Source organism: Sycon ciliatum, chromosome 3 (genome assembly GCF_964019385.1).
Source record: "Sycon ciliatum chromosome 3, ocSycCili1.1, whole genome shotgun sequence".
Taxonomy (NCBI): domain Eukaryota; kingdom Metazoa; phylum Porifera; class Calcarea; order Leucosolenida; family Sycettidae; genus Sycon; species Sycon ciliatum.
This window is the reverse complement of record NC_088645.1, coordinates 44,306,933-44,332,911: the sequence shown is the minus strand read 5'-3', so window position 1 is coordinate 44,332,911 and position 25,979 is coordinate 44,306,933. Positions and strand designations below refer to the sequence as shown.

Genomic DNA, 25,979 nt, shown 5'->3' with positions numbered 1-25,979 from the left:
GATTCCCTAGATGTGTGCGGGCAGCATCATGTATCGTCTTGGTGAATTCATCCGTTTACTCCTGAACATCCATGTCCCTGTCCGCAAGATTGCCAAACCGACCACCGATTTCCGCTTGAGCGGCGCGCACAGCATCGTTTTTTTCAGTTTATTAACATCATATCTCGCTTCCACCATAGCTTTCTTCTTGTGTGCACGCAACTTCAGACAAGTCGTGGTCACTAGCGATGTCAGCGCCCGGATACACGCGCGTGAGACGTTGCACGACACTGGACTTGAAACGACTGCTTACTAGAATGTAGTCGATCTGGTTGTGTGTTCTCCCATCAGCTGAATGCCATGTAGTTTGTCTTGATGGTTTATGAGGATACATGGTGTTGGCCAGGATGAGGTTATTCAGTTTGGAAAACTCCAGTAGACGCAGACCCCTATCATTGGTACGGCCATAACCTTAGAGACCAGCAGTGCCAATCCAATCAGGGAATGCTTCCGCCCCAACTTTGGCATTCCAGTCTCCCTGTACTATCAAGACATCTTTTTTAGGAACTTTCTGTAATACTTTCTCCAAATCGCCATGAAATGCCTCTGTGTCATCATCATCGTGTGATGTAGTTGGAGAATACACTTGGATGATACTGACATTCAGGGGGGCTGCAGCAAGGCGAATGCAAATCACTCGGCTAGATACAGGCCAGCAGTCCACAACAGATTTCCGGTAGTCCCTGTACACCACGAATCCAACACCTTGCTCATGCTTGTCATCGGTGGTGAAGTCTCCCATCCCTGACAAATGTGTCTCAGCCAGTCCAAGGATGTTCCAGCGATAACGATTCATCTCGTGGGTCAACTGCTTCTGCTTTCCACCAGCGTATAATGTACGAACATTCCAAGTTCTACAAATAAATTCACTAGAACACTTTTTTTCCCTCATTTTCGTTGCTCGTCCGCCTTGCTCCGGAACATTCAGCAGGCTTAGTTCTACCTCGGCGGCGCCTATCCCCTCACCTACGTAGTGACGGTGGAGGGACCCTTTTGAAAGTTGCACCTTCTACTCGCTCTCTCCTTGCCGTCGTCCAGCCGTTGACTCCACGTGTAAAACCTCTTCAAGAGTTGAACTCTCTACTAGCTCTCTCCATTTGCCCGACTCTCTAGCAAGAAAATTATTCAGGAGCTCCAGCAACTAAAATAAAAAATTTAATGATTTCACCGTGCATCTTGCAATAAAATTCAAAAACTGTGTTCAGAACTTCAGTCACTTTTGCATCAACAGTGGCACGAAAAATTGTTGATGGCGCAAGGAGAAGCTTGTCGTTTGGAGCGACAAGACTTAGTGATCACGGCTGGTTCTCCTTGTCAGAGTCAACAATGCACTTTGTTCTGCTGCACTGAGCGTAGTGTTTGAGTAGAAATTGCTGGGGAGACATCGCGGAGGGGCAAGCTTTCCTGGCCAGGTATGACTTTGGCCGTATTTCAGCATGGTCGAATGGAAAAATTCCAAAAAGTTTATTTCAAGAAAACCTCAAATAGAAGATGGGGACATGTGCTCAGCGCTAGAAGAGGTGTTCTACTATCTGCCGGTGTATAGTTCTTGCCAATTGAGGACGTAGCTGGCTGTTTTGCCAAGGCTTGTAATTTAGCTATTTTCAAGACAATCATTTGTGGCGTCAGGGGGTAATGGCCCTCGTCTCCTGGGATCCTTGCGTGCCTAAGCGCTACTGCTCCAGGAACTCTTCTAAGTTGAGGCAATGTTGGCTCGATGGAGTTTTGTTCGTAGCTTGTTCGTTTACGCTCTCGCGTGACTCGTTTGTAGACACATATTGTGATATTTCGGCCATTTGTGAAGGGTAGGCAAGTTTCACGGTTCCCTTCGGACACATTTTCAAGGGGTTTGCACAATCGATCCACACCCCAAAGGGAACATACCTGCAAATTTTGAGCGAAATCGGTGGGATCCACTTGCTCACATACTTTGGCATTCTCAGACATGCTCTCTTAAGGGTTTGCTTCTTGTTATTCTTTACCTTCTGCAGTGCCAGAGAATTCCCAGGTGATTGGTCTTCTCAACGTAGACCGCGACAACGGTGTAGATATCTTGCAAAACATCACCGAACTAATACTTGAAGGAAATGAGTGTAAGCTATTTGTTGGGCAACTACTTTCTTTTTGACCATAATTATCTCTCCAATAGGCAGTTTTGGTGACTGTGGGTGCCTCCTGTTTTCACACAGTTAACTGCTTCACAAGGTATGAAACTTCGACACGTGAGATCTGTAGTACATCTGGACCATTGATGGCTATCCTACAGATCCCATGCATGGGGTGTAACAGGTTTAATCAAACTTGAAAAGTAAGAGGCCTGGTTGAGCGTGCCTCGACCAGTTATATGCAAAATGTGATAGTATACATGTGGCAATGGCGCCAATGAAGGTGCTAATAGACAGGCGTAAGACGCACGAGGTGCGAGGGAGTGTAAAGTTATAGAGAACAGGGGAAAACTGTTACATCATCCCCCTCCTATGGAGAGGAAGGAGCTTATAACCCAAATGCTCAAGTGGAATAGAGTACAATAAGCGCAAACACGTGCGAGACGAAAAAAGGCTTCGCACTGAAGTAACACAATAAGACGACTGAAACTCCATGCAAATAAAGTGTAATAAGCTCAACAAATGTGTAAGGTGAAACTAGAAGTTCAACTGCAAAACTCAGCAGGCAGAAGCCAAGGTTTTGTACTTCTGAAGTGGAACAATGTCATTACCAGATTCATCCAACAAATAATGTTCAGGCTCCCAAGTGGCATCAGAGTAGCCTTGCCACTTGACTAGGTACTGAAGCTGATTCTGCCGGCGGCGGTGACTGAGAATGTTCTCCACCACATAGCGGGCATGACCATCAAGGTCCGTGATAGGCGGAGGCGTAGGCTGTCTCCTATTAGGAATAACGTTCTTCTCGTAGGCACGGAGTGCCGACACATTAAATACCGGGTGACAGCGGCTGGTATGAGGCAACTTGAGCTTGTAGGCATTCGGGCCGACCACATGGGTTATAGGAAAGGGGCCAAACCACTTGGGGCGTAATTTATGGGATGGTCGGTCCCGAGCTTCAGGAGTCAGGAGGAAATCCCGGTAGACCATTACCAAATCTCCCACCTTCAGCTTTCCCTCGACCCTTGTCCGATCTGCATAGAAGGCCTGACGAGCTTGAGCTGCCACTAGCGCATCTTGTGAGATCTTGACCGCGTCTTGTCTTGCTTGCAACCAATCAGCTGAATCTCTGCCTCCCTGAATAGGGTTGAGGAAGTCGGGTGGCGCTCTGGGATTTAGACCGTAATTTAAGAAGAACGGTGTGTTTCCTGTAGATGATTGAGTAGCGCTGTTGATAGAAAACTCACAGAGAGGTAGGAGCATATCCCAGTTATCTTGTTTATGATTTACAAAAGCCCTCAGCACATCCTCTACTATTCTGTTTACTCGTTCAGTTAGGCCATCTGTCTGAGGGTGATTGGCAGTACTAAATGCTAGTTTCGTTCCTAAGCGATCAAACAATTCCTGAAAAAATGCTGCCGTAAATCTTGGATCACGATCACATACAATACTAGAACTCAAACCATGAAGTCGAAATACATGTTGAATATACAGATCAGCACTTCCTTTAGCGTCAATAGTAGAGGAAGTAGGTGCTAAATGTACACACTTTGTCAAGCGGTCTACAAATACATATATAGCATCATGACCTGTATCGGTCCTAGGCAAACCCATGATAAAATCCATCGAGATATCTGCCCACGGCTGACTGGGCACTGGTAAATTCTGCAAGAGACCAGTTTTTAGCTGGCCGCCTTTAACTCGTTGGCAGACGTCACATGACTTGACAAACGCCTTTACATCCAGTCCCATTCTGGGCCAATAGAAATATCTAGAGAGTCTGAAATAGGTGCGATCTCGACCGGGATGCCCCGCAGTCACACAGTCATGGTATTCTTGAAGCAGGGCGAGTCGGAGTTTGCTACTCTTTGGAATGCATAACCTGTTCTGTGGTGAAGATCTGAGATAAAGATAACCGGGTGTTTCATTTAGAAGGTAACGGTCGTGCAGATTGTCATGGCTTGAATTTTTCAGTCTCCTGATAATGGGAGCAAGATCCTTGTCGCACTTGTAACCGTTGACAATTAACTGCGCTAAGTCTGGATTAATCTCTAGGGTATGCTCTATGGCATTCAACTGAATGTTAGGAGGATAGGATGACCCGCCTATTTCAGAATCACTGAACAGATCTGGACGGCGTGAAAGCGGGTCGGCAATGTTTTTCTTTCCTGGTTTGTGAAAGACCGTAAAGTCATAGTCAGCTAAAAACTCTACCCATCTTGCCTCACGCTTGGTGAGAGTCGGTTTGGTTCGTAAATAGACAACACCCATATTATCAGTCATCAGGTCAAAGTGGCGGAATAGATAGATTCTCCAGCACTTTAATGCAAATACCACAGCCAACGTTTCCCTCTCGGCCGCAGTATAGTTGCGTTCTGCAGCTGACAGTTTCCGACTACAATAGGCTACGGGATGCAAATCCATATCTTCTCCCTGCTGCAGGAGCACACCCGCCACGGCAAAGTCACTTGCGTCAGTTTCTACCATGAAGCTTTTCTCAACATCGGCCAGTTGCAACACTGGCGCCTCGAGTAATGCTGATTTTAGAGACTCGAATGCCTTCTGTCTAGCAGCGCTCCATTCAAAGCGTGAATTTTTTCCGGTGATTTCTTCTAATGGACGAGAGATGGTCGAGTGTCGATCTATGAACCTTCGGAAATATTTTGCAAAGCCAAGAAACTTCCTCACATCAGTTACTGACGACGGAGTTGGCCATGTTTCCACAGCACTTATCTTCTTGGGATCAGGGGAAATTGATGTGCCGTTGATTTTATGCCCCAAGAAGAGAACTTCTCTCACGCCGAATTCGCATTTAGACTGTTTGCAATACAGCTCACTATTTCTAAGTGTTTCTAGAACTGTTTGAAGATGATGCTGATGATCTTCCCAGGTCTTGCTGAAAACTAGAATGTCATCCAAGAATACTACAACGAATTTTCGGAGATGCGGTTGCAGAATAGAGTTCATGAGAGACTGAAAGGTGGCCGGGGCATTAGTCAGCCCGAATCCCATGACTCTAAATTGGAAGTGGCCGAACGGCGTATTAATGGCCGTCTTAGAAACATCCGAGTCTTGAATTCTGATTTGATTGTAGCCTGACCGCAAGTCCAACTTGGAGAAATATGCACTGCCCTGGATCGTGTCGAATAAGTCATCAATATTAGGAAGACAAGCTTTGTTTTTGATCGTAATTCTATTCAATTCTCGCCAATCGCACACCATTCTCAGAGTACCATCCGACTTTTTCACAAAAAACACAGGTGCACCGTATGGCGACTTACTTGGCTCAATGAATCCCTTCTCAAGTAATTCTGATAGCTGTGACTGGAGCTCGTCCATCTCTGGTTTCGGCAGGCGGTAGGCGGGTCGAGACGGTGGTCTGGCTCCATCTTCTATCTGGATTTCATGGTCGACTGGTCTCTTCGGTGGAAGCTCATTCGGCAGCTCGTCTGGAAATAAATCCTGGTATCTCTTGAGCAGGTTCTGGATGTCTTGTTGCTCTGATTCCTGGAGTTGTGGCCCGGAACGATTCTCCTCGTTTGCAGCAGTGACCCATGCAAGAAACCCCTCGGCTCCACTCCTCAGGGCATGACGAGCTTGTCGGCCACTGATAAACATGCTTTCCACAGATGGCCGGTCGGCTGTCGGCGGGTTAGCTGAAGGCAATTTGGCAACAAAGGGCTCACCGTCCAACTGAACTTCGTTCGTACGGAAGTTGATGCTGGGGTTGTTCCTTGTAAGCCACGGCTTGCCAAGAATAGCGTCGTAGCGAGTCAGGGGATACACAGTAAAGTGCTGTTCCTCACTGAAGCCCCCGACTGTCACCCTTAGCGTGCGTGTGGAAATATGCGGGACCTCGCTGGTCGAGCCGTCCGCCAATGTTACGCTCAGCACTGCTGAGCTTGCATCCGTGTCAAGATGATGCTTTCGAACAAAACTGTCTGCAATGAAGTCATGCGTCGAACCGGAATCTATCAGCATCACTGCACGGCGACCGCCGATCTTTCCCTGTATGCGCAGTAGGTCGTGTTCAGGTTCATTGCCGACGCTGACGTTGCTGACATGACACCTTTCTGCAACGGGACAATTTCCTACAGCTATGGGTGTCTCCGGCTCCGTAGGTTCCTGGAGAGCAACGTCTTCAACTTCCAGAGCTCCGAACCGGTTAGCGACTGGTACCGGCGTGGGCGCTTGGGTCGTCGCCAGTAAGCGCACCCCCTTTCTTACTGGCGACCAGCGTTTGGGTAGCGCTGTCCACCCTCAGTACAGTCTTTAGCGAGGTGGCCTGGCTTCCTGCAAGCAAAGCAGTGTCCCATTGCTCGCAGTAGGACACGCTCTTGGTCCGTCAGCTTGCGGAGGCCCTGACCACGGAAGCTGGGCACGGAACGCGACTCTCTACTGGCTGGTGGCCCCGACGCCGGTGGCCCTGACGACTGCTCCACGGTGTTTGCTGCCATGACAGCTTGCTCCAGGGTACGTGGATGCTCACGCATGACCTGTCGCTGGATGTGCGGCACTAGACCCCTGACGAACAGCAGCGCTCTGGTGTGGTGGTCGATTTCCGGCACTTGCAGGCTGAGGCGAGTGAAAGCAGCAATGTATGCGTCCAGCGACCCGCGCTGCGCTGCGGAAATTAGTCCCATACGCGATGTTTCCTCGTTGTGCCGTGGTCCGTACACATCGCCAAGTGCCGCTTTCAGAGCAGGCCAGTCGGAAAACACTTGGTTAGCTTCCAATGCCGCTATCAACCAAAGACGAGCGTTTCCAGTCAAAAATCCTGCCGCGTAGTCGACCCTCTGTGCCGCATTTGGGAGTGCCAACGACCGTAGGGCCATGTCCATTGCAAACGTCCATTCTTTGAATGTAGCGGAATCTCCTCCAAACACAGGCGGCTCTTTCGTAAGGCGGGGTGTTGGCTCCCACGGTTCCGAGTTCGGATGTATCGTTCGGTGTCCTTGGCTAACGCGCTGAGCGGTCTTGATATCGTTTATCAGCCGAACGACGAGTACGAGGAGCGTAAGCAGAGCGACCAGAACACCTGCCAAAAGCAGAGTAGTAACCATCCTCTGCTACCAGTGTAACAGGTTTAATCAAACTTGAAAAGTAAGAGGCCTGGTTGAGCGTGCCTCGACCAGTTATATGCAAAATGTGATAGTATACATGTGGCAATGGCGCCAATGAAGGTGCTAATAGACAGGCGTAAGACGCACGAGGTGCGAGGGAGTGTAAAGTTATAGAGAACAGGGGAAAACTGTTACATGGGGATGATATCTAAGAACGATTTCCATGGTTTGCAACAACTCATCCGTTGTGAAACTTTGTCAAACTGTCAAATTAAAAGCGGCTATCTCACAGAGGGTGTCTTTTATGGCTACCACCCCCTCCCCCCACAAACACCCTGCCCCCCCCCTCCCAACTAACACGCCCCCCCCCCCCACACAACCTCCCTCCTACGACCTTAACCGCCCCCAACCCCTCACTGCGACCTTCAATATGGCACTGAGATGCAACTAAAGACTTGTTACTGTGCATTTTATGGCATAGCGCCGATCCGCAGAAGATATGTCTGTATCGATGTGTGTATATTGGCTTGTTTGTTTGCTTAACCTGACGTTGCAATGTCCCGTCTGCACAGATCAAGTCAACGAGAGCACTAGCCCCTTCTCATACTCCTCACAGGAAAGTTTCAGAACTTACAACCCTATCAATCCACCCACAACTGGCATTGTGGACACAAGGGTAATGGTGGATGGATGTGACGACGATGCCACCTGCATTGCTGATTATATACTTTCTAGTGACATTAACTTGGCTAAGAGCACACTAGCATCCAAACGAGACCTCAACATGAGCACCAATACTGTCGGTAGGTATTCGTATCTAGTTAACATACGGTTTTAGTTTTGTGTTCGGAGTTCATTGGACCCAGATGATGTAGAGGATATCCGTTGCCTGAGGATTGCCTTAGCTTTTGCACAGTGTTACAATAAAGAACCAGGCAGGCACAGTGGGTTGGTCAAAGACCATGATTGAGATACGAGAGGCACCTGGTTCAAGTCCTGCCTGGGAGCGGTTTTTCCAGCCGTGCTGCTACCCACAGTCAACTGGGAACTTGTGGCCAGGCACAAGGGGTACATGGATGCAGCTAATGGGGTCGTTTTCGGCACTTGTGCCAGTGGTTGTGAGACTTACCCGCTCACCCCCACCGTTAGGTGCTGCATCTGCCGCTAGGGTTTATCGGGTGTTAGCGGACGCCGTGAGTTCCCTTCGGGAACGGACACGATAATTTTCTTTTTCTATTTTTTTTACAATAAAGAACCAGGCGGTTGTCTCTGTTCTCTTCTGCCTTTGTTTGAGTGGCGGTCTGTTTTGTGTGTGTCATTGTGGGCAACCATGTTTGTGTGTGTAAGTGTGAATCTGTGTGTAAACGTGTGTGTGTGTGTGCTTGTCTGTATTTGTGTTTGTGTATGTGTGTGTGTGTGTGTGTGTGTATGTGTATGTGTGTGTGTGTATGTGTGTGTGTGCGTGTGTTTGTGTGTGTGTGTGTGTGTGTGTATGTGTGTATATGTGTGTGTTAGTGTATGTGTGTGTATGTGTGTGTGTTTGTGTGTGTGTGTTTGTGTGCGTGTGTGTCTGTCTGTCCCTGTGTGTGTGTGTGTGCGTATACACGTGTATGCGTGGTTTGGTCCATTTATTTCTTGTTTTTGGTGTACATGCGCATGCAGTAAGTATTTGCAGTAAATATTTGCAGTAAGTATTTGCAGTAAGTATTTGCAGTAAGTATTTGCAGTAAGTATTTGCAGTAAGTATTTGCAGTAAGTATTTGCTGTAAGTATTTGCAGTAAGTATTTGCAGTAGGTATTTGGTTGCACATGAACATGTGTATTTATTTACATGTTTCTATGGGCAGCTCGTACTCCACCAACAATCTCAATGAGTCGAACTGCCTTGCATGGTACATATCAAGCAGCTAGCACAGTTACTGTTGTCTCATCTCCAAGAGCTGGGTTGACGATCATGAGCATCAATTACACAGCTAATGGTATCACCGTGTCTGCTCAGAGAGTATCCCCCAGTTCACTGGTCTTGTCATGGACTCCTACTGAGAGGCATCTCAATGGCAGTGTGTCACTACATGTGACAGCAGCCGACAGCAATGGTGACATCGCTACCATGACAATTCCAGTTGCTCTGTGCAGCTGCTATGGAACTTGTCAGCCACTTACGTCCATTTCTCTGACAGAACCCTTCACTCAACTGGGCTGTGCCTCTTGTGAAGCTGGTAAGTGTAAATCATGAATTTGACTTCTGTGTTCGAGGAATGACTTGGGCAATTCCATTGCAAAGATTGATTGTTTCGCAGTGAATATGATGACGGGATCTGAGTTAACATTTTCAGTGCCAAGGACGAGTTATTTCGTCCTACAGACTCCCACAAGATCTGGACACCATTAGACAGCTATAGACAATATGCGATGAGATGCAATATCATCATTATTATAACTAATTAGCTAAAATTTAACTCAGATACTGAGCCAGCACATACTTTCCAAACATACCGATTTTCCTTGTATTATACCGGGAAACAACACTCATACCGGAGATTTTGATCCCCCAATGAGGAATGGGTTACAAATGAATAAATTATAAAAATAAAGAAAAAATTGCCAAAACATTGCGGAAAAAGACGCAAAAATAATCAAAAATTGTCCAACAAAGGAGAAAACCGGCGGAAATTGGCGAAAACCAGGAAAATAGAAAATCGAAGGAAACTGGGTATGTAACTAAGGGATTTGCGTTGGCTGGGTTGGCAAGTATGCCAGTAATAAATGTAAAATAGGGAAGAAAAACATGAGAACGAGTTATGCCGCAAATACTATCCACGACTGTAAGAAGATGATAAACAGTCAGAAGGTGCGGTAATAGGGCACAAAACTGACAGGCTACTGAGACTTTGCTGCATAACTCGTATTCAGGTGTCTTCTTCTCTTTTTACAATTACTTCAGAAGTAGCTTTAACGTTGATCATGCATTCAGGGTACGCAAACAACCACTCTCCTGGTTGAACATCTTATCTCTCGGCGTTATCAGTACGTAACTGTGCTTGGCACATCCTCGGCTGCAGAGCCAGGATTGTCAGGCGTTCCTCAAGGATCAATTCTTGGTCCCCTACTATTTATAATATACGTAAACGACTTACCTGCAGAACGTCTCTGTTTGCTGACGACAAGACCCTTCTCACCTCATCAGCTCCCACTGGCCTGAAAAACAACTTGTATGCTGGCATTCAGGAAGTTCTTTCCTGGATGTCGTCCTGAAGGTTATCCCCAAATCTATCAAAAACAAAGATCATGCTCTTCCCGCCCCAGCCGGAGTTCACTACCCTCATTCATCCATGCCAACTTTCCAAATCCAATTGACATAGTGTCTTCTCGCAAACACCTTGGCATTGTGATTGACTCTGCGCTCTCCTGGGTACCCCATATCGAATATATCTGTAAAAAATCAAGTAAATCCTTAGGAATCCTCTCCCCCCACTGCTCCTACCTCCCATGTTCTTGCAAGCTTCTTTTTTATTAAGCCTACCTTCGCCCAATATTTGATTATGCCGATACGTCTTGGGTTGGATTATCCTCTTTCGCTGCTACAAAGCTTGAAAAACACCACAAGAAAATCCTTAAAATCCTCCTCCGTCAACCCCGCATGCTCTCATCGTCCGCCCTTTATAAAATCGCTCACACAACCCCGTTATCACATAGACGCATGTCCATTCTGTTAAGCTTGAGTTGTGCCCACCTCATCTCATGTGTTTTAATTGGTTCTCTTCTCTAAGAACTAGAAACTCGCTCTTACTCCCTAAGTGTAACTCATCCACTCTTTTGCGCTCCCTGTTGTGAACCCTCTGGTTCTCTCTAAAGTGTCAGAAACGAACGACCACACGGCGCGAGGACAACTATATATTCTAAACAGCATATGAGCCGCGGCCAGCAAAAAAGGTACGGTAGAAAATTACGGAAATTGTTCAGAATGGGAGTTTGAAGTTCGGAATTGAAGAAAAATATTTTTGAGCTCAGGTGATATTGTACTTTTTACGAGTTGTCTCCTTGATGAGGATCGCTTCAAGATTATTTGTTTTCATCTTGAAAAGGTATCAAGTGGCGCAACTTCATCTTTCAACAAGTGTGAGTGCATGCAAGACGCGTACTGAAAGTAGAGAAGCCACAGAGTGTCATGGCATGCACGAGTAGAAGACGAAGCCTACAAATTTGCGGTGTAAGCGTTGACGACCTCGCTGCGCTACGGGAACATGACGAAAGTTTTTACGGCCTAAACAGCAGTGATACGATCGCCGAATCGTCTGGCTCAGACGACTCAGATTCGGACACGCCTGCAGAAAGGTTGACTTGTTTATCGCTGGAGTCGCAGAGCAGCGATGACAATTATTTCAGCAATGCAGAGGATACCACTAGCGATGGAACGAGTGCAGCAAGTGGAGCTGCAGCGGCGATGATAACCGACACACTGGACATCGGTTGCAAATGCAAAGTGAATCATTGGACCAAGCTACCTCCGGACCAACTTGAGGAACTGGTATGTAACTTGAGAGCAATGAAGAGGAGTGTGCTGAAGCGGTACGTGCTGGGCGAACTTGCAGCGATAATGAAATTATCTAGCCCCAGCGCTGGAGCTGCAACTGCAAGTTCTCGCAAATTTTCGTTCACATATGCAATGCTTGGTGTTGTCGTCTGCCGTGAAGTGTTCCAAGGTGCACATGGATTGTCGCATACTCTACTACGTAAATTACAAGAAGACGCTGAACATCTACTTACAACGCCACAGAGCAGCAAGAGTAAGGGCAAACCCCGCCCAACATCTTACCTACTGCAGTGGCAGACAATGTTGTGCAGTTTATCAAAACTATGCATCTCGTTATGGAATGCCACAACCAGCAGCACCCAGGGGACGCGCAGCAAAGGCGCCCACATATCTTCCTGCTAGTTGCACAAAGAAAGAAATTCATTGTCTATACTGTGATTCTGAAGGTGCGCGTCCTATTAGTCTGACCACGTTCAAACGGCTTTGGAAAGCTAATACTCCAGATATATGCATCATGAAGCAGAGATCTGATGTTTGCGCACGCTGTGAGCGGCTGCGTGAGAATGTCAGGCCTGCGAAGACAGAGGAGACCACCCACCTGGCCATGGAGCAACTTTCAGCTCACATGCAGGAGGCTGATGATGAACGGCAGTACTACAACAAATCAATAAGTGATGCCAGGGATGAGCTAAGCCGAACAACGGATACAGATGCACAGGCATCTTCTACCCACATCACTTTCGACTTCGTCCAACAGCTTGAGCTACCTCAGCACACTTGCTAGGTGGGCCCATTGTATTTCAAGTCCAGATTTAATATACAACTATTAAAGTTTGGAATTTGTGATGAGGCACGCAATCTGCAAGTAAATTACTTGTTCAATGAAGCAGAGAGCATTGGCTGTGATGGACGGCTTGCTCATGGTCCCAATGCGGTTATGAGCATGCTCCACCATTTTTTGGAGAAGCGTTCCAAGGAGCCATCCTTGATGTTTCATGCTGATAACTGCGTTGGGCAGAACAAGAACCGATCAGTCATGGCATACTTCAGCTGGCATGTGCTATCAGGCCTAAATACAAGCATTCAAATTTCTTTCATGCGAGTTGGTCACATTAGATGTAGTGTTGACTCCAAGTTCGGCTGTTTGAAGCAGAAATTCCGAGCCTCCAAAGTTGATTCGATGGCAGATGTCGTCCAAGCAGTGGAGTCCTCCTGCAAAGGCAACTTAGCAGAACACTACACCTGGACCTGGTACGCGAGGGATAAACACCTGGACAAGATGTTCACGCCGATTCCATGCATAACAACTTTCCAGCACTACAAGTTTGCACGGGAATCTCCTGGTGTCGTTTGCATGAAGATATTTTGGCTATGTGCGGACGCGTACCATTGTGCTGGTACAGCAGTGGCTGGCCGGTTTCTGCATGAATTCTGGGCACTTCGAGCCACACGGTCTTTCAAACTGCTTCTCATTTTCGCACTTCATCGTCGGTGTGTTCTGCTGACATCCTGTCAAAAAACGGTTATGCTTGTTGTTGTTGTTTATTTTACTTCACCAAATGAACAGGCAGAGATGCTTTCTCACCTGCCCATAGGACAGGTTCTCACAGAATGATGAAGGGATGATATGCAAGGGAAAACAAGAAATGATAAAAATATAAGACAGAAAGGACCAAAAAAAGAAAATGAAAAAATTATATGAAGACAATTTTTCAAGGATTTCAGAAAGATCACGACAAGAACACAAAACACGCAACAAAGTTTTGCGTAACTGAGGAAGTAGCTGATATTTATTTTGACTTTTTCTTGTATCTTTGCAAACTGCTAACTGATAACATGTTCTGTATACATGCCTTTCTATAGGTCGCACTGGTTCTAACTGTGACGAGGATCTGGACAGCTGTATTACATCACCATGTTCTAGTTCACTACACACGTGTACTGATATCCCGCTGCCTGGAGATGGCTTCACCTGTTCATGTCGCGCTGGTTTCACGGAGAGCAATGGCAACTGCCTCGATGTGAACGAATGTGTAACTGGCGGTGGCCACAACTGTCCACAAGGCCGCAGCTCATGCACCAACACAGCAGGCTCCTATCTATGCCAGTGTTCGGCTGGCTACACAGGCGATAACTGTCTAGGTAGGAAGTAGACAAATATTTCACTCTCTTTGGTGACCAATTTTCAGTGTATGCTAGGGTAGTGTACGGTTTGGTCAAAAATGAAACGCCTACATTAGAGCAATGAAGGTTGTATCTGAGACACTGTGGAAAAATGGTTACAGACCATTATAGTTACTTGATAAAGTATTTTCAGAATGGGAGTCTCCGTGAAACGCTCATCACGAAACATTGCATCAATTATAAACAAAATGCAGAGAACAGTTTATTTTAGCAAATGCATTGTTATGTATTATGAACTGTGAAAGCTTAGAGTGGAGTTAATGAAAAAAGAAGAAAGCTCTTTGGTAGCGCAATTTAGCTTTGGCCAAGTTCATGTACTATCATTGCATGGCACCACCTGTACTTGCGCTGACTCGCGCCTATCTGAATGTTAAAGTGTTTACCTAGCTGATATGCATCATTATCTTTGTGTTTTCTTCCCTTCTGGCCTCAAGTAGAGAAAATGTGTCACCGGTAGACAAGACTACACGAGTACAAGCATAAACAGTGGTACAAGGCCGTTTTCAATTCTCTATGTGTAGCTACCTTGAGAGCAATTTCAAATTTGGACTTCACGGAGAATTTTAAAGTTTTAGCAAATTAGAGGCCACATGCCTCGTACTTTTCTTTCTTTCATATCTGGCTTGCAAGTGTTGAGTTTCGGAGAGAAAAGAGCAGTACGTGGCATGTGGCCTTTAACCCTTTACTGTCCGTACATACAAGCATCGATCCAATGGGATCGATGGGGTAGGCATTTTGAAATTATCGCAACTTGCTCAAATCTTTTGGAGAGATCGAAATATGTAGGTCGAAGAGAAAAGTCTCAGCTGTCGCCTCGAACAATTCCCGAAGCGATACGAAGAGCGGTTGCTGAGTTATCGCACTCGTAATTCTGGTCCCGGGAAATGCGCGTTTAGAGCGCGACACGCATGTCGACGGCTGGGATTTTCCCTGTTTACGTCACCTGTTGGCAAGACGACACCGATTCAAATTCAAAAGTAGGTTCCCGGTAGTCTCTACGAAAATATTTGAGCTCGATACGAGCAACAGGGGTGACATGGTGGATTGAGATCGATTTCGAGCATGAGCTCAGCGCTAGTGCGCGTTCCCTGGCTTTCAGCGCTGGTCCAGTGCATCCTGTGGCGCCGAGTGTTAATTGCGTTCGTCTCGTCAAGACCTTTCCAGGATGCCCAAGATCGTGGAAATTGTCAAATTCAAACCAAAGTTACGTCTAATTCTAGTTTCAGATGTTGTGGTTGCGTGGGCTTGTATACATTTTAATCGGACAGTAAAGGGCTAATTTCCTAATACCTTGAGAGCGTCTATGAAATTATTACAGTCCCAAGTGTTGTGCATGCAAAGTTGCTGACCTACCACCAGAGTGCTACATACAGTTTGTTTTGCTGATGTGTGGTTTCAGATATGGACGAATGCAGTTTAGATGTGAACGACTGTATACGTTCGAGGGGTTCATGTATTAACACGGCTGGAAGTTACGAGTGTGTTTGCCCGGAAGGTTTTGAAGGCACTGGAAGACAGGATTATGGTGGTTGTGATGGTAAGCAACATCATTACGCTGAATGCGAGATTGACGATGTTTTTAAGTTTCTTCTGCACATGCACCTCCCATCATATTGCTGTCAAAATTAATTAGTTAGACAGTCGCTGCTTAGTATATTGTTACCCTCCTGGGCAGGGATAAGCCCATTGCGTGGAATATTTTACATCATTTTACATCAGAAAAGCTCAGAAGCAAATGCTGAAGTCGTAGTACAGGTCTACTCTCTATATAACGTAATCTCTGGGACCTCGCAAACACCATCAAGAGTTATGTTATGTAGAAAACTTTCTGTAAAATACAAGATGTACCTAAAAATGAAGGGTTTTACAAGGCGGATTTAACCATGAAAACATGTTCACACTGTACCACCATCGACATCAGATGCAATCGATGCCGCAGAATATATGCACGGTAAGACTAAACTGGTTAGCTACAGCTACAGCTTGATCGTACTGCGCACGTGAATCTACGTTGTATCGGGAGTGCGCACGTCGGGGACTCCATCGAAGCATGCGTTATGTCGATGTTTAGGTTATATAGGACTAAACTGGCCTAAACTGGCTAGGTAAAGCTCCAGCTTGATCGTACCGCACACAAGAATCTGCGTTGCTTCGAGAGTGCACACATCGGGGACCGCGCCGTAGCGAGCGTTATGTCGATGTTGACGTTAGGTAGAATTACGTTGGGCAGAACAAAATTTGCATCGGACTGATGCTGTTTCGGCACCAGATGTCAGTTGTTTCCGTACTATAGTGCGTTTCAAAAGTCCAGACCTCTGGTTTCAAAAACCATTTGGCCACCATCTATATCTATATCTGTGATCATTTTTTTCATAAAATTTCCTAAATTGGGCGTTTGCTATCTCACGTGCGGGAAGTTCTAATGAGGGCAGGGGATGCGCCACAAAGATATGCACGAGCTATCCTTTTCCTTTTTCCTTTTATCACTATCTTCATCATTTCGAGAGAAGTGTGGAAACATGCCCTGTGTGAAAGCAGATTTTGCCTGTGCAAATTTTGAAATGAAACCTTCTAAGAATGGAAGATACCAGGCTCCTTCCACAGTTACACTCGGGTCCTCGACATACATGTACATCCGACAGAATCCTTCAGAACTGAGACTTTGAGTTATTTCTATAACTAAGAACCTTCCAAGCTCGAAGGCTGTTGGAGTGCGCATCCAAGATGTGCTAGAGCTGATAGAACGTCCGTGCCGTTGGCAAGTGTCATGCAATGTTATTGCATGAGCTGATTGTAAAGTAACTAGTGGTGTTAGTGGATATTATAGCATAACTTGTAGCTCTTGGGTCCTCTTTTCTACTTCTACATAATTACCCAACTATTAGCAGATACATAAGTTACACTGGCTCCATAACTTACTCATTAACTGTCCCTCAACCCTAGACTCAAACATGAGATTGAGCATTAGCCAAATTATGGTACTTTAAGTACAAACTTTTCAAGAACTCACAGACTCCATTGCAGCCACTCCTACCTCAACTGGAACTTTCCAGATACGGTCTCTTCCCTGCACACATCTTTCAAAATAAATAAATCATTACATTCACCAAACTGCGCGGGCATGGCCCATTCTCAGGGTGAAAACATAAAAATTCCGAAAATATCTGTCAACGCCGCCCGTCACACAGATGGAATTAAAAAAAGAAAAAGGCTACTCGTCCCATCTTACTATGCTAGCTGTGAAGAAATAATCACAAGATGAAGGTAAGAAGAAGCGAAAAAAGAAGAGGAAAAATCTTGTCAAAAGGTGGATTCGAACCCGAAACCCCTGACATAATTGTGAGCGTGTGTTTGGTTTTATGGAATTTGTTTGGCAGTTGTTCAATGTAGAACACCTAAGATTACCAATGGAAAAAAGAACACATCACGTATACTTTATGGAGATACCGCTCGATATGCTTGTGATGATGGCTTTCGTCTACTCGGTGATGGATCACCAAACTGCACTGCAGAGGGCAAGCTGACATCACTACCTAAATGCGTTTGTAAGTGCTTCAGCCCTATCAGTAGTTCAAAATTGTGTGGCGGGGAGAAAATTAAAATATGTTCTATACCCTACTATTTCACATACATGTATACCCTGTGCCCACATTAAGACAATTGTATGTGACCCTCTTATGGCAGCAAACCCAGTCGAGTTTGACATTCCAGCAGGTATTGAGGATATTGTTAACCAGTTGCAGGGCTGTGTACTCACATCACATCTACGACTGGGTACTCTCATCAATTCTCAGATTTGCATTTCAAGGCCATTGATTCGGGAGGGTTAGGCCTTGGTGGACAATGCCGGCAGAAAAATTGGCAGAATTCAGTACTTTTTCTGGTAAGTTTCATGCATGTTTGGTATGTGGATAAAGAAATGGAGCAGAATTCAAGGAAGTGCCCGCTGTAAGGTTTGTGTGATTCTGCCAATTTCACTGCTTTTCGAGCAGAATCTGCCACCTTTTCGAGCATTATCCCCCCCTTGACTCAGGAGGGTACATAATTACATTGAGACTACGCGTCATCTGTCTGATATCTTGGCCTTGTTTCAGCAGATGATGGATGTGCCGACGGATCCCACCAGTGTGACCAGAATGCTGGCTGCAAAAAGGCTGAAAAGGGAAACTCACACGTTTGCACCTGTCAACCAGGTTTTACAGGAGATGGACTAACCTGTGCACGTAAGTGTTAAATTCACGACTTGTTTGTGTTGCCGTGGTGAATTTCATACACGTACAGTACTTGTGAGTTGTAGCTTTTCCATTACTTGGCACCTTCTATATGGAAAGTTGTTCAAAGTTTGTGCCCCTGGCTCACTGAGAAATCATCGTCCCCCTCCTCAACTTCTCAAGCTGATGTCTCCTGGTCAACTCTGTTGTGCTTATGTGTGATTTTTTAACCCATTTATGTACTGATATCCAGCGCAGAATGAAGCAGAATTTGAATTTTACGCACAATTTTCACCTGCCACAAGCCATCACTTTGGCCTGCTTCACTCCATTTTCACAATCTTGGGCTCTGGAAACCACCTGGCGATAGCAACGCCAGGACACCAGGCTCCATCAACTAGCTGCCACAAATCAGGCACTGGGAATACAGGAAAGTCATATCCAAGCCCGATAGGCGAGCAAATTCCCCCATCTACACCATTCCACTCTCCTCTACCGCAGAACGCTCAAATCATTTCGAGGCGATTCAAACTTCAATTTCAATTTACCGAGATGAGAATGCGGCGCGCTATATCTTTGGATTAGGACATCGTAGCTCTTCGGCGATTGTAGCATTGGAAAGCTTGGAGTTTCCGCTACCAGATAGACCCTTCGATCGTTGAATTTGAAAAAAATTATGGAGTTACGAAGGTTTTAATGATAGCTTGCATAGACCCTGGTCCTACCGGTAGGACCTACCGGTAGGACCATCATACACAGACATGCCACACTGGCTATATACCAGTCTCTTCCATAAATTTGAAACCACACACTACATAGAGCCATTGGGTGAAGCTCTGACAATTTTGACGCGGTTGGAGGAGTACTACTGCAGGCTACCATGGCAGCGCCCATGGAAGCGGGAGAACAAAAGAAGATAATTATATTGAACAATAAAATAATGTAAGATGAGCATAGCGGGCTGACTGATGTAAGCATTGCATAACGACCGTGTCGAATGTTGAATTGCTGGGTACCATGGCAACGCCCATGGCAACAGTAGAAAAAGGAGTTAAAATGAAAAATAAATAATATAGATGCAAGCATGAGCATAGCAGGCTGAACACACGTTCACTCAGTGTGGCAGGCCATGGACGATGTGGTATTGAAAGCACGTGCGTCCCGTGGCCGGAGAGCACATCACGGCATTCGGCCCACACGTGTAGCAGTATTAGCTCGCCTTCCTGCCCAAGTCGCGGACATGCCTGCACACAACACATTTACGTGTGTGTGGCTTGCCGCTGACCTCGGACAGGGATACCAACCGATGCTCGGTGCTGTCAGGCTGATCTACTTCAGGCTCCGCAGCACCTGTTTGACTTTGCGGCTGCTGCGGGGCGTTGTAGCGGATCAGTTGCTCTGCAAGACGAGTGGTGAATGCCGAGTGGGTGATCCTGTCGAGGCCACAGCAGAAATGGGAAAATGCAAGGTAAGCATTTTTCTCCATGATGCCTAACACTGAGGCATACACACGATGGTGCCAGGTGTCCGTGCGCCACACTTGCTCTAGAGCCAAGCCATTCTGCCGAAGGTGGTTGCGGACATCAATGGAAGGCGCGCCATCGTGGTACATTGCCACCAACTTCGGTCGATCAACTGTCTTGAAGTACAGTTTCAAGCTGTCATCATACGCTTTTTCTTGGCAGGATCTCCGGCAAGAGTCGTCGCGCACGTGCTGACAAACGAATGCACCTTCCTGTCGCGCCATGCAACAGCATTCAGTGCTATGCCGTCCCTCTGTGCGGTTGCGGACACGAAGCGGCCTTTCGGAGAAGGACACATCGCGGACAGGAGCTTCAACGGGAAGGCTGTGTGCGCCGTCTTGACAACACCCGCAAAGAAGAGCCCATGCTTCATAAGAGCGACTGCTGTCTTGACGGATGCAAACCAGGAATCGCCGCACACGATTCTTCCAGAGCCATGCCATATATCGGTCAGTCGCAAAGTTGTGGCAGTCCCAGCACCGAACTCTTTCAGCACCGAACTCTTTCTGCCACTTCTTGGTAGCCATGGTGTCTTTGCGATGGTTGATCTCCATCGCAAGCATGATGTTTGTGGACACATCAGCAACGGACTTAATTTCGCAGTCCACACCTTTCGGCATTCGCTTGATTTTGATGACTGTGGGCATCCCGCCAATGTCACCACCACGACCGTACCAAGCAAACATTGACTCGTCCACCGTCAATTTGTGGCCGGGCCGGATTGAAGTGTGCCACTTCAAATTGCACTTGTCGATGAGGGGGCTCACAATTTTCCAGCCGCGCCTGGTGTCTCCGCTGACTGGTGGGCGAAAGTGCATGGCAGGAAGAATTTTCTCAAAGCGATTTGCTCCCATGCCGTATCGATGTCCAAAGGCTGGTGCTGGAAGGAGACCCTCGGTCACACTCCAGTGGTCACGCCGTTGGCAACATACTGGACACAGCGTCATCAGGTAGAGGATACCTATCACCTTGTAAAACTCATCGCGGGTTACAGCTTTCCGCTTGTCACGCAGGTGAGCATTTGTGCACTTCACTATCTCATCCATTTCCTTCTGCGGAAAGAACAGCATCCAGGCGTCCAATTCATTCATTGTGTGCAAATTGTCAGCATCTACTTTCGCTTTGTACGGAATATCCTTGTACTGATCGATCACTACGTCACCCAATGTCCAGTCCAAACCATGTGCCTGAAGAACAGTGGGAGCGTCTTCAAGACTCGATCCTTCACTACTGCTACATTCCGATGAATCCGAATCACTATCGTCGTCACTGCGACATCTACTTGAGCTGCTGTCGTCGCCATCGAGTGCAGCTAGTGCAGGTTGTCGCCGCGTCGATACGGGGTCTTGGAAAGGCGGATATACTGACAACGGTGAAGTATCATCGTCGTCGTCCAACAAGCATTGGTCAGGCTCTGGAGTTGGAGAGAGGCAGCGTTTTCTCGATGGAACATTGGATGGCTGAGCAGAACGTGCCGCACGCACAGATCCAGAACTTACACTCCGACTATTTGCAAAGGTACGACTGTTACTAGGCTGATCGGCTACATCGCTGTCGCTGTCCTCAAAACGCTTGGGACGAACAATTCTACGCTTACCTCTTGCTCCGTCGTCACACGGGTCGGACTCTGCAGCTGCACGAACTTCAGCAACGGCTACAATCGATGTAGTACTGTACAAATCCCACTTTATTCTGCATCGTTCTCGATCAAAAGTCACACTCAAAACAGTGCCCAAACACTCCGCACTTCTCCAGCTGTCTCCGTAAGAGGAGAATGACCATCGATCCTCATCGTGTGCGTAAAAACCATGATCAAAAGTCGTCACTGGCACAGTTAATCGCGTTCCGACCTGAATCAATGTAGGCATTTTGACAATGAAATTTTGCGCATGCGCAGTGCGCAGAACATGTGCTCGCGTCTTGCGCCACTGCCAAGGAGTCCAATGATTACAACAACCCAGTTCAAAAAGAAAAAATCTCAAGCGTTCAAATTTTCTCAGCGTGAGTTCCAGCATCCTACCGGTAGGACGCAACGTCCTACCGGTAGGACGCTATGCAAGCTATCATTAAGGATCAATCATGAATCGATCATATGTGATCGATCCACATACAAAAATACATAAAGGGTTAACTATTCTAGTAGTGGTACGTGTCATCTTCCAATTTCTGTGCTCGTTCTGATATCTTGGCCTTGTTTCAGCATTTGATGGATGTGCCGAGGGATCTCACCAGTGTGACCAGAATGCTGTTTGCAGAAAGATAGCGAAGGGAAACTCATCATACGTTTGCACCTGTGAACCAGGTTTTAAAGGAGATGGTCTCTCCTGTATAGGTAAGTGTTAAATACACGACTTGTTTGTGTTGCCGTGGTGAATTTCATACACCTTCAGTACGTGTCAGTTGTAGCTTTTCAAATACTTGGCGCCTTCTACATGGCAAGTTGTTCAAAGTTTGTGCCCCAGGCTCGCTGAGAAATCATCGTCCCCCTCCCTCAACCTCTCAAGCTGATGTCTACTGGTCAACTCTGTTGCGCATATGTGTTAATTTTTAACCCTTAATGTAATGATTTCCAGCACAGAATGAAGCAGAATTTGAATTTTCAGCACAATTTTCACCTTCCACAGGCTATGACTTTGGCCCCCTTCACTCCATTTCCACAACCTTGGGCTCTGGAAACCTCCCGGCGACAGCAACGCCAGGACACCAGGCTCCATCAACTAGCTGCCACAAATCAGGCGCGGGGAATACCGCAAAAGTCATATTCAAGCCCGATAGGCGAGCAAATCCCCATCTACAGTCAACTTCGCTTATAACGACACTCGGCGGGGCATCAAAAAAGTGTCCTTATTCGCGAAGTGTCGTTATACCCGAAGTCTCATTATATGTACTACAGTTGGAAGGGACTTTGCTCTGGGCATGGAAATGCTGTCGTTATTCGCGAATTGTCGTTATATCCGCAGTCGTTATTAGCGAAGTTGACTGTACACCATTGTGGCCACTCTCCTCTACCTCAGAACGCTCAAATCTTTTCGAGGCGATTCTAACTTCAGCCAACGTCATTATCTTGTGCCCAGTTGGTCAAAGAGTACACGAAGAAGGGATTTTACCCTAAAATGGCGAAGAGATCGATCAAAAAATTTGAATTCGCCGAGATAAGAATGCGAAGTGCTATATCTTTGGATTAGGCCATCGTAGCTCTTCGGCGGTTGTTGCATTGGAAGCTGGGAGTTACCGCTACCAGATAGACCCTTTGATTGTTGAGTTTGAAAAAAATGATGGAGTTACGAAGGTTTTAAGGATCAATTATGAATCGATCATATGTGATCGATCTGCATACACAAAGTACATCAAGGGTAAACTATTCTAGTAGTGCAAGATTACTGCCCTCCGTTCGATGTACTTAACGCTGCCAGTACGGTTTCCTCTACCACGAACAGTATGGTTTCCTCTACCACGAACAGTATGGTTTCCTCTACCACGAACAGTATGGTTTCCTCTACCACGAACAGTATGGTTTCCTCTACCACGGACAGTATGGTTTCCTCTACCACGAACAGTATGGTTTCTCTACCACGAACAGTATGGTTTCCTCTACCACGAACAGTATGGTTTCCTCTACCACGAACAGTATGGTTTCCTCTACCACGAACAGTATGGTTTCCTTTACCACGAACAGTGTGGTTTCCTCTACCACGAACAGTATGGTTTCCTCTACCACGAACAGTATGGTTTTCTCTACCACGAACAGTATGGTTTCCTCTACCACGAACAGTATAGTTTCCTCTACCACGAACAGTATGGTTTCCTCTACCACGAACAGTATGGTTTCCTCTACCACGAACAGTATGGTTTCCTCTACCACGAACAGTATGGTTTCCTCTACCACGAACAGTATGGTTTCCTCTACCACGAACAGTATGGTTTCCTCTACCACGAACAGTATGGTTTCCTCTACCACGAACAGTATGGTTTCCTCTACCACGAACAGTATGGTTTCCTCTACCACGAACAGTATGGTTTCCTCTACCACGAACAGTATGGTTTCCTCTACCACGAACAGTATGGTTTCCTCTACCACGAACAGTATGGTTTCCTCTACCACGAACAGTTTGGGAGACAATACTATATAGCAGGAAATTTTGGGACGGAAATATTTTCGGACAAAGCCAAATTTCGACCTTTTGTACGGGTTATATTTTCGTACAGTGCTGCATGCTAAATACACGTGTTTGCAAGGAGTATGCATGTACATGTATAGTGTACATAATTGCACATGAACAAATTTTAGTACGGAATTAATTTCCGTACAAAAGAGGCCGTGTACGAAATCGTACGAAAATAAATTCCGTCCGAAAATTTCCTGCTATAAAGACTTAGTATCACTTTGGTCTGTGAGGATGGAATATAGGTTGGTGCTTGAGGGTAATCAGTCTGAGTTGAGAGCTACTTTTTTGGGGATGAGGTGCGGAGAATCCCGTGAACACGTGTTGCATTCCCGTAATGTTTTAGTGCACCAGCATATATTTTTTTTCACAGCGCTGATGCATTCATCTCTTCCCATTATCATCTTCTTTCATTCTTTCTTTCTTTTTTCTTCTCCTGCCATGGCTGGCTAGCGCCTCCTCCTTTGCATTGGCTTCTGCCATTGGACGGTGAAATAAAAAAAAGAATGTTTTCTCTGTCCACCCTGCACTCATTCGTTGCGCACACATCCGCACACTCACTCATACGTGTACACCACTATTGAACACGTGAACACTGCCAGTGGGGGCCACCACAGCACAGCGCCCCAACTTATTGTCTTTGCACACAATTCCGCGGTCATGACTATACAGAACCATTGCCTAGTCTAACCAAAAACTCCAGCTACGTACAACCAGAAAACCACGCCCGACCATTATGCATCCGCACACTCTAGAATAATCAAATCACTAGAATAATCAAAGCGATGATGTATGGAATTACATGATGATTACTGGGGTGGGTGGGTGTGCACTCTCACTCAACTCTCCGCACAAAGACAAAAGAGGCCGACCCTGCACTCGTCACCTCCTTTTATCCCACACCGTGCTCCCTCGTACCCGTTCCCGGGTGGACAGAGAACACTACTTCTCTGCTAATTCTTATACTGTGACGTCAACCGCAGAGAAGTGACATCTCCGTGCGTCAGGCACCCAGCCTCCCCTCCCATCCGCCTCGCCACACAACAACGAAAATGAACTAAATGTTCTACATAATTCCTTGGAGACAGACAAACAAGAAGACTGCTAGACACGATGAGGCAAAACTGATAACCAAAGAAAAAAGAAAACCGTGTTACAGCATTTGGTCATGCGTGCAAAAACAATGTTATATACATGACAATGGTGTGCGTGTTTTGTAGAAGACTGCACGTGCAACCAACACAGTGTTCTGCATAAGACTGCACATGCAACCAACACAGTGTTCTGCAGAAGACTGCACATGCAACCAACACACTGTTCTGCAGAAGACTGCACATGCAACCAACACAATGCAACAAAACCAAAAAGAAAGCACCATACTACCAAATAATAAGGACACGCACAGAAAGAAGACGTGAAAAGTCTTTCACTCTCGGAGGCCGTTGTGTGACAGACACTAAGGAAACCTGTTCTGCTCTACGCTTCGCCAGATTTTGATGATACCCGGCAGATTCGTACACGTTTTTTCTCTACACGTGGGGACAATGTAGAAACCGTATTCTACCCATCCGAATTTGGACCCAAGAGAAGCCATGGACTCCGACCCAGGCACCTGTTTTCTAAGTGACTCCTACGTTTAACGTACACTGGATAGCAAAATCCCACTAGTATTAAACCCAAAGAAAACACTGACACAGACTATTCGTCCAGCAAACCAAAACTGACCAACACGCGCACACACTCTCTCTCTCTGCGATTTTTTTGCGAGTTAACTCGTACATAGTGGATCAGGTCATGCATAAAGCGCGAGTCAACTCGTACTCAGCATGCAAAGGGTTAACAGCGAAGTTTTGAAAATGGTGAAAAATCTCTTTTCTAGGTTTTTCTGTTATTCATTTCTAAATCGATGAACAAAACCACTAACGGGGTCTTGTTGATATTTCAACTGTGTATCTTCAGGGACGGGGGAAGCCGGCTCAAACTCTGGTCGCTCCTTAGCTATATCTCTTTCTCTCAGTTTATTGGGCATCGGAGGCATAGCAGTGGCTGCCGCTATGATCATCCACAAACGGCAGATATCCGGCAAACCCGCCATACCCGGTTAGTACCAGTATATATCAGCTAACGTTATGTTCTAACCTCACTCACATCACCATGGAA

The 25,979-nt window shown here is 46.4% G+C and overlaps 1 protein-coding gene across 1 annotated transcript; it reads left to right on the top strand.

Moving 5' to 3' along the window:
* The first annotated feature begins 1,674 nt into the window (after positions 1–1,674).
* LOC135813124 (slit homolog 1 protein-like) lies at positions 1,675–24,504 on the top strand. Its single transcript, XM_065326342.1, has 11 exons — positions 1,675–1,747; positions 2,031–2,132; positions 7,777–8,007; positions 9,052–9,423; positions 13,602–13,880; positions 15,322–15,459; positions 17,300–17,467; positions 18,020–18,145; positions 21,857–21,988; positions 23,214–23,739; positions 24,492–24,504. Exons 1-11 carry the CDS (start codon positions 1,675–1,677, stop codon positions 24,502–24,504), a joined length of 2,160 nt encoding a protein of 719 aa, XP_065182414.1.
* The last annotated feature ends 1,475 nt before the right edge of the window (positions 24,505–25,979 follow it).

What these genes read in the sequence shown, in the direction of transcription:
- LOC135813124 (XM_065326342.1), top strand. Translation starts at nt 1,675, where the DNA reads ATGGCCCTCGTCTCCTGGGATCCTTGCGTGCCTAAGCGCTACTGCTCC. An exon ending in GGATTATGGTGGTTGTGATG is followed by an intron (nt 15,460 to 17,299) that starts GTAAGCAACATC and finishes TTTGTTTGGCAG; the next exon opens with TTGTTCAATGTAGAACACCT. An exon ending in AGATGGTCTCTCCTGTATAG is followed by an intron (nt 21,989 to 23,213) that starts GTAAGTGTTAAA and finishes TACCACGAACAG; the next exon opens with TATGGTTTCTCTACCACGAA.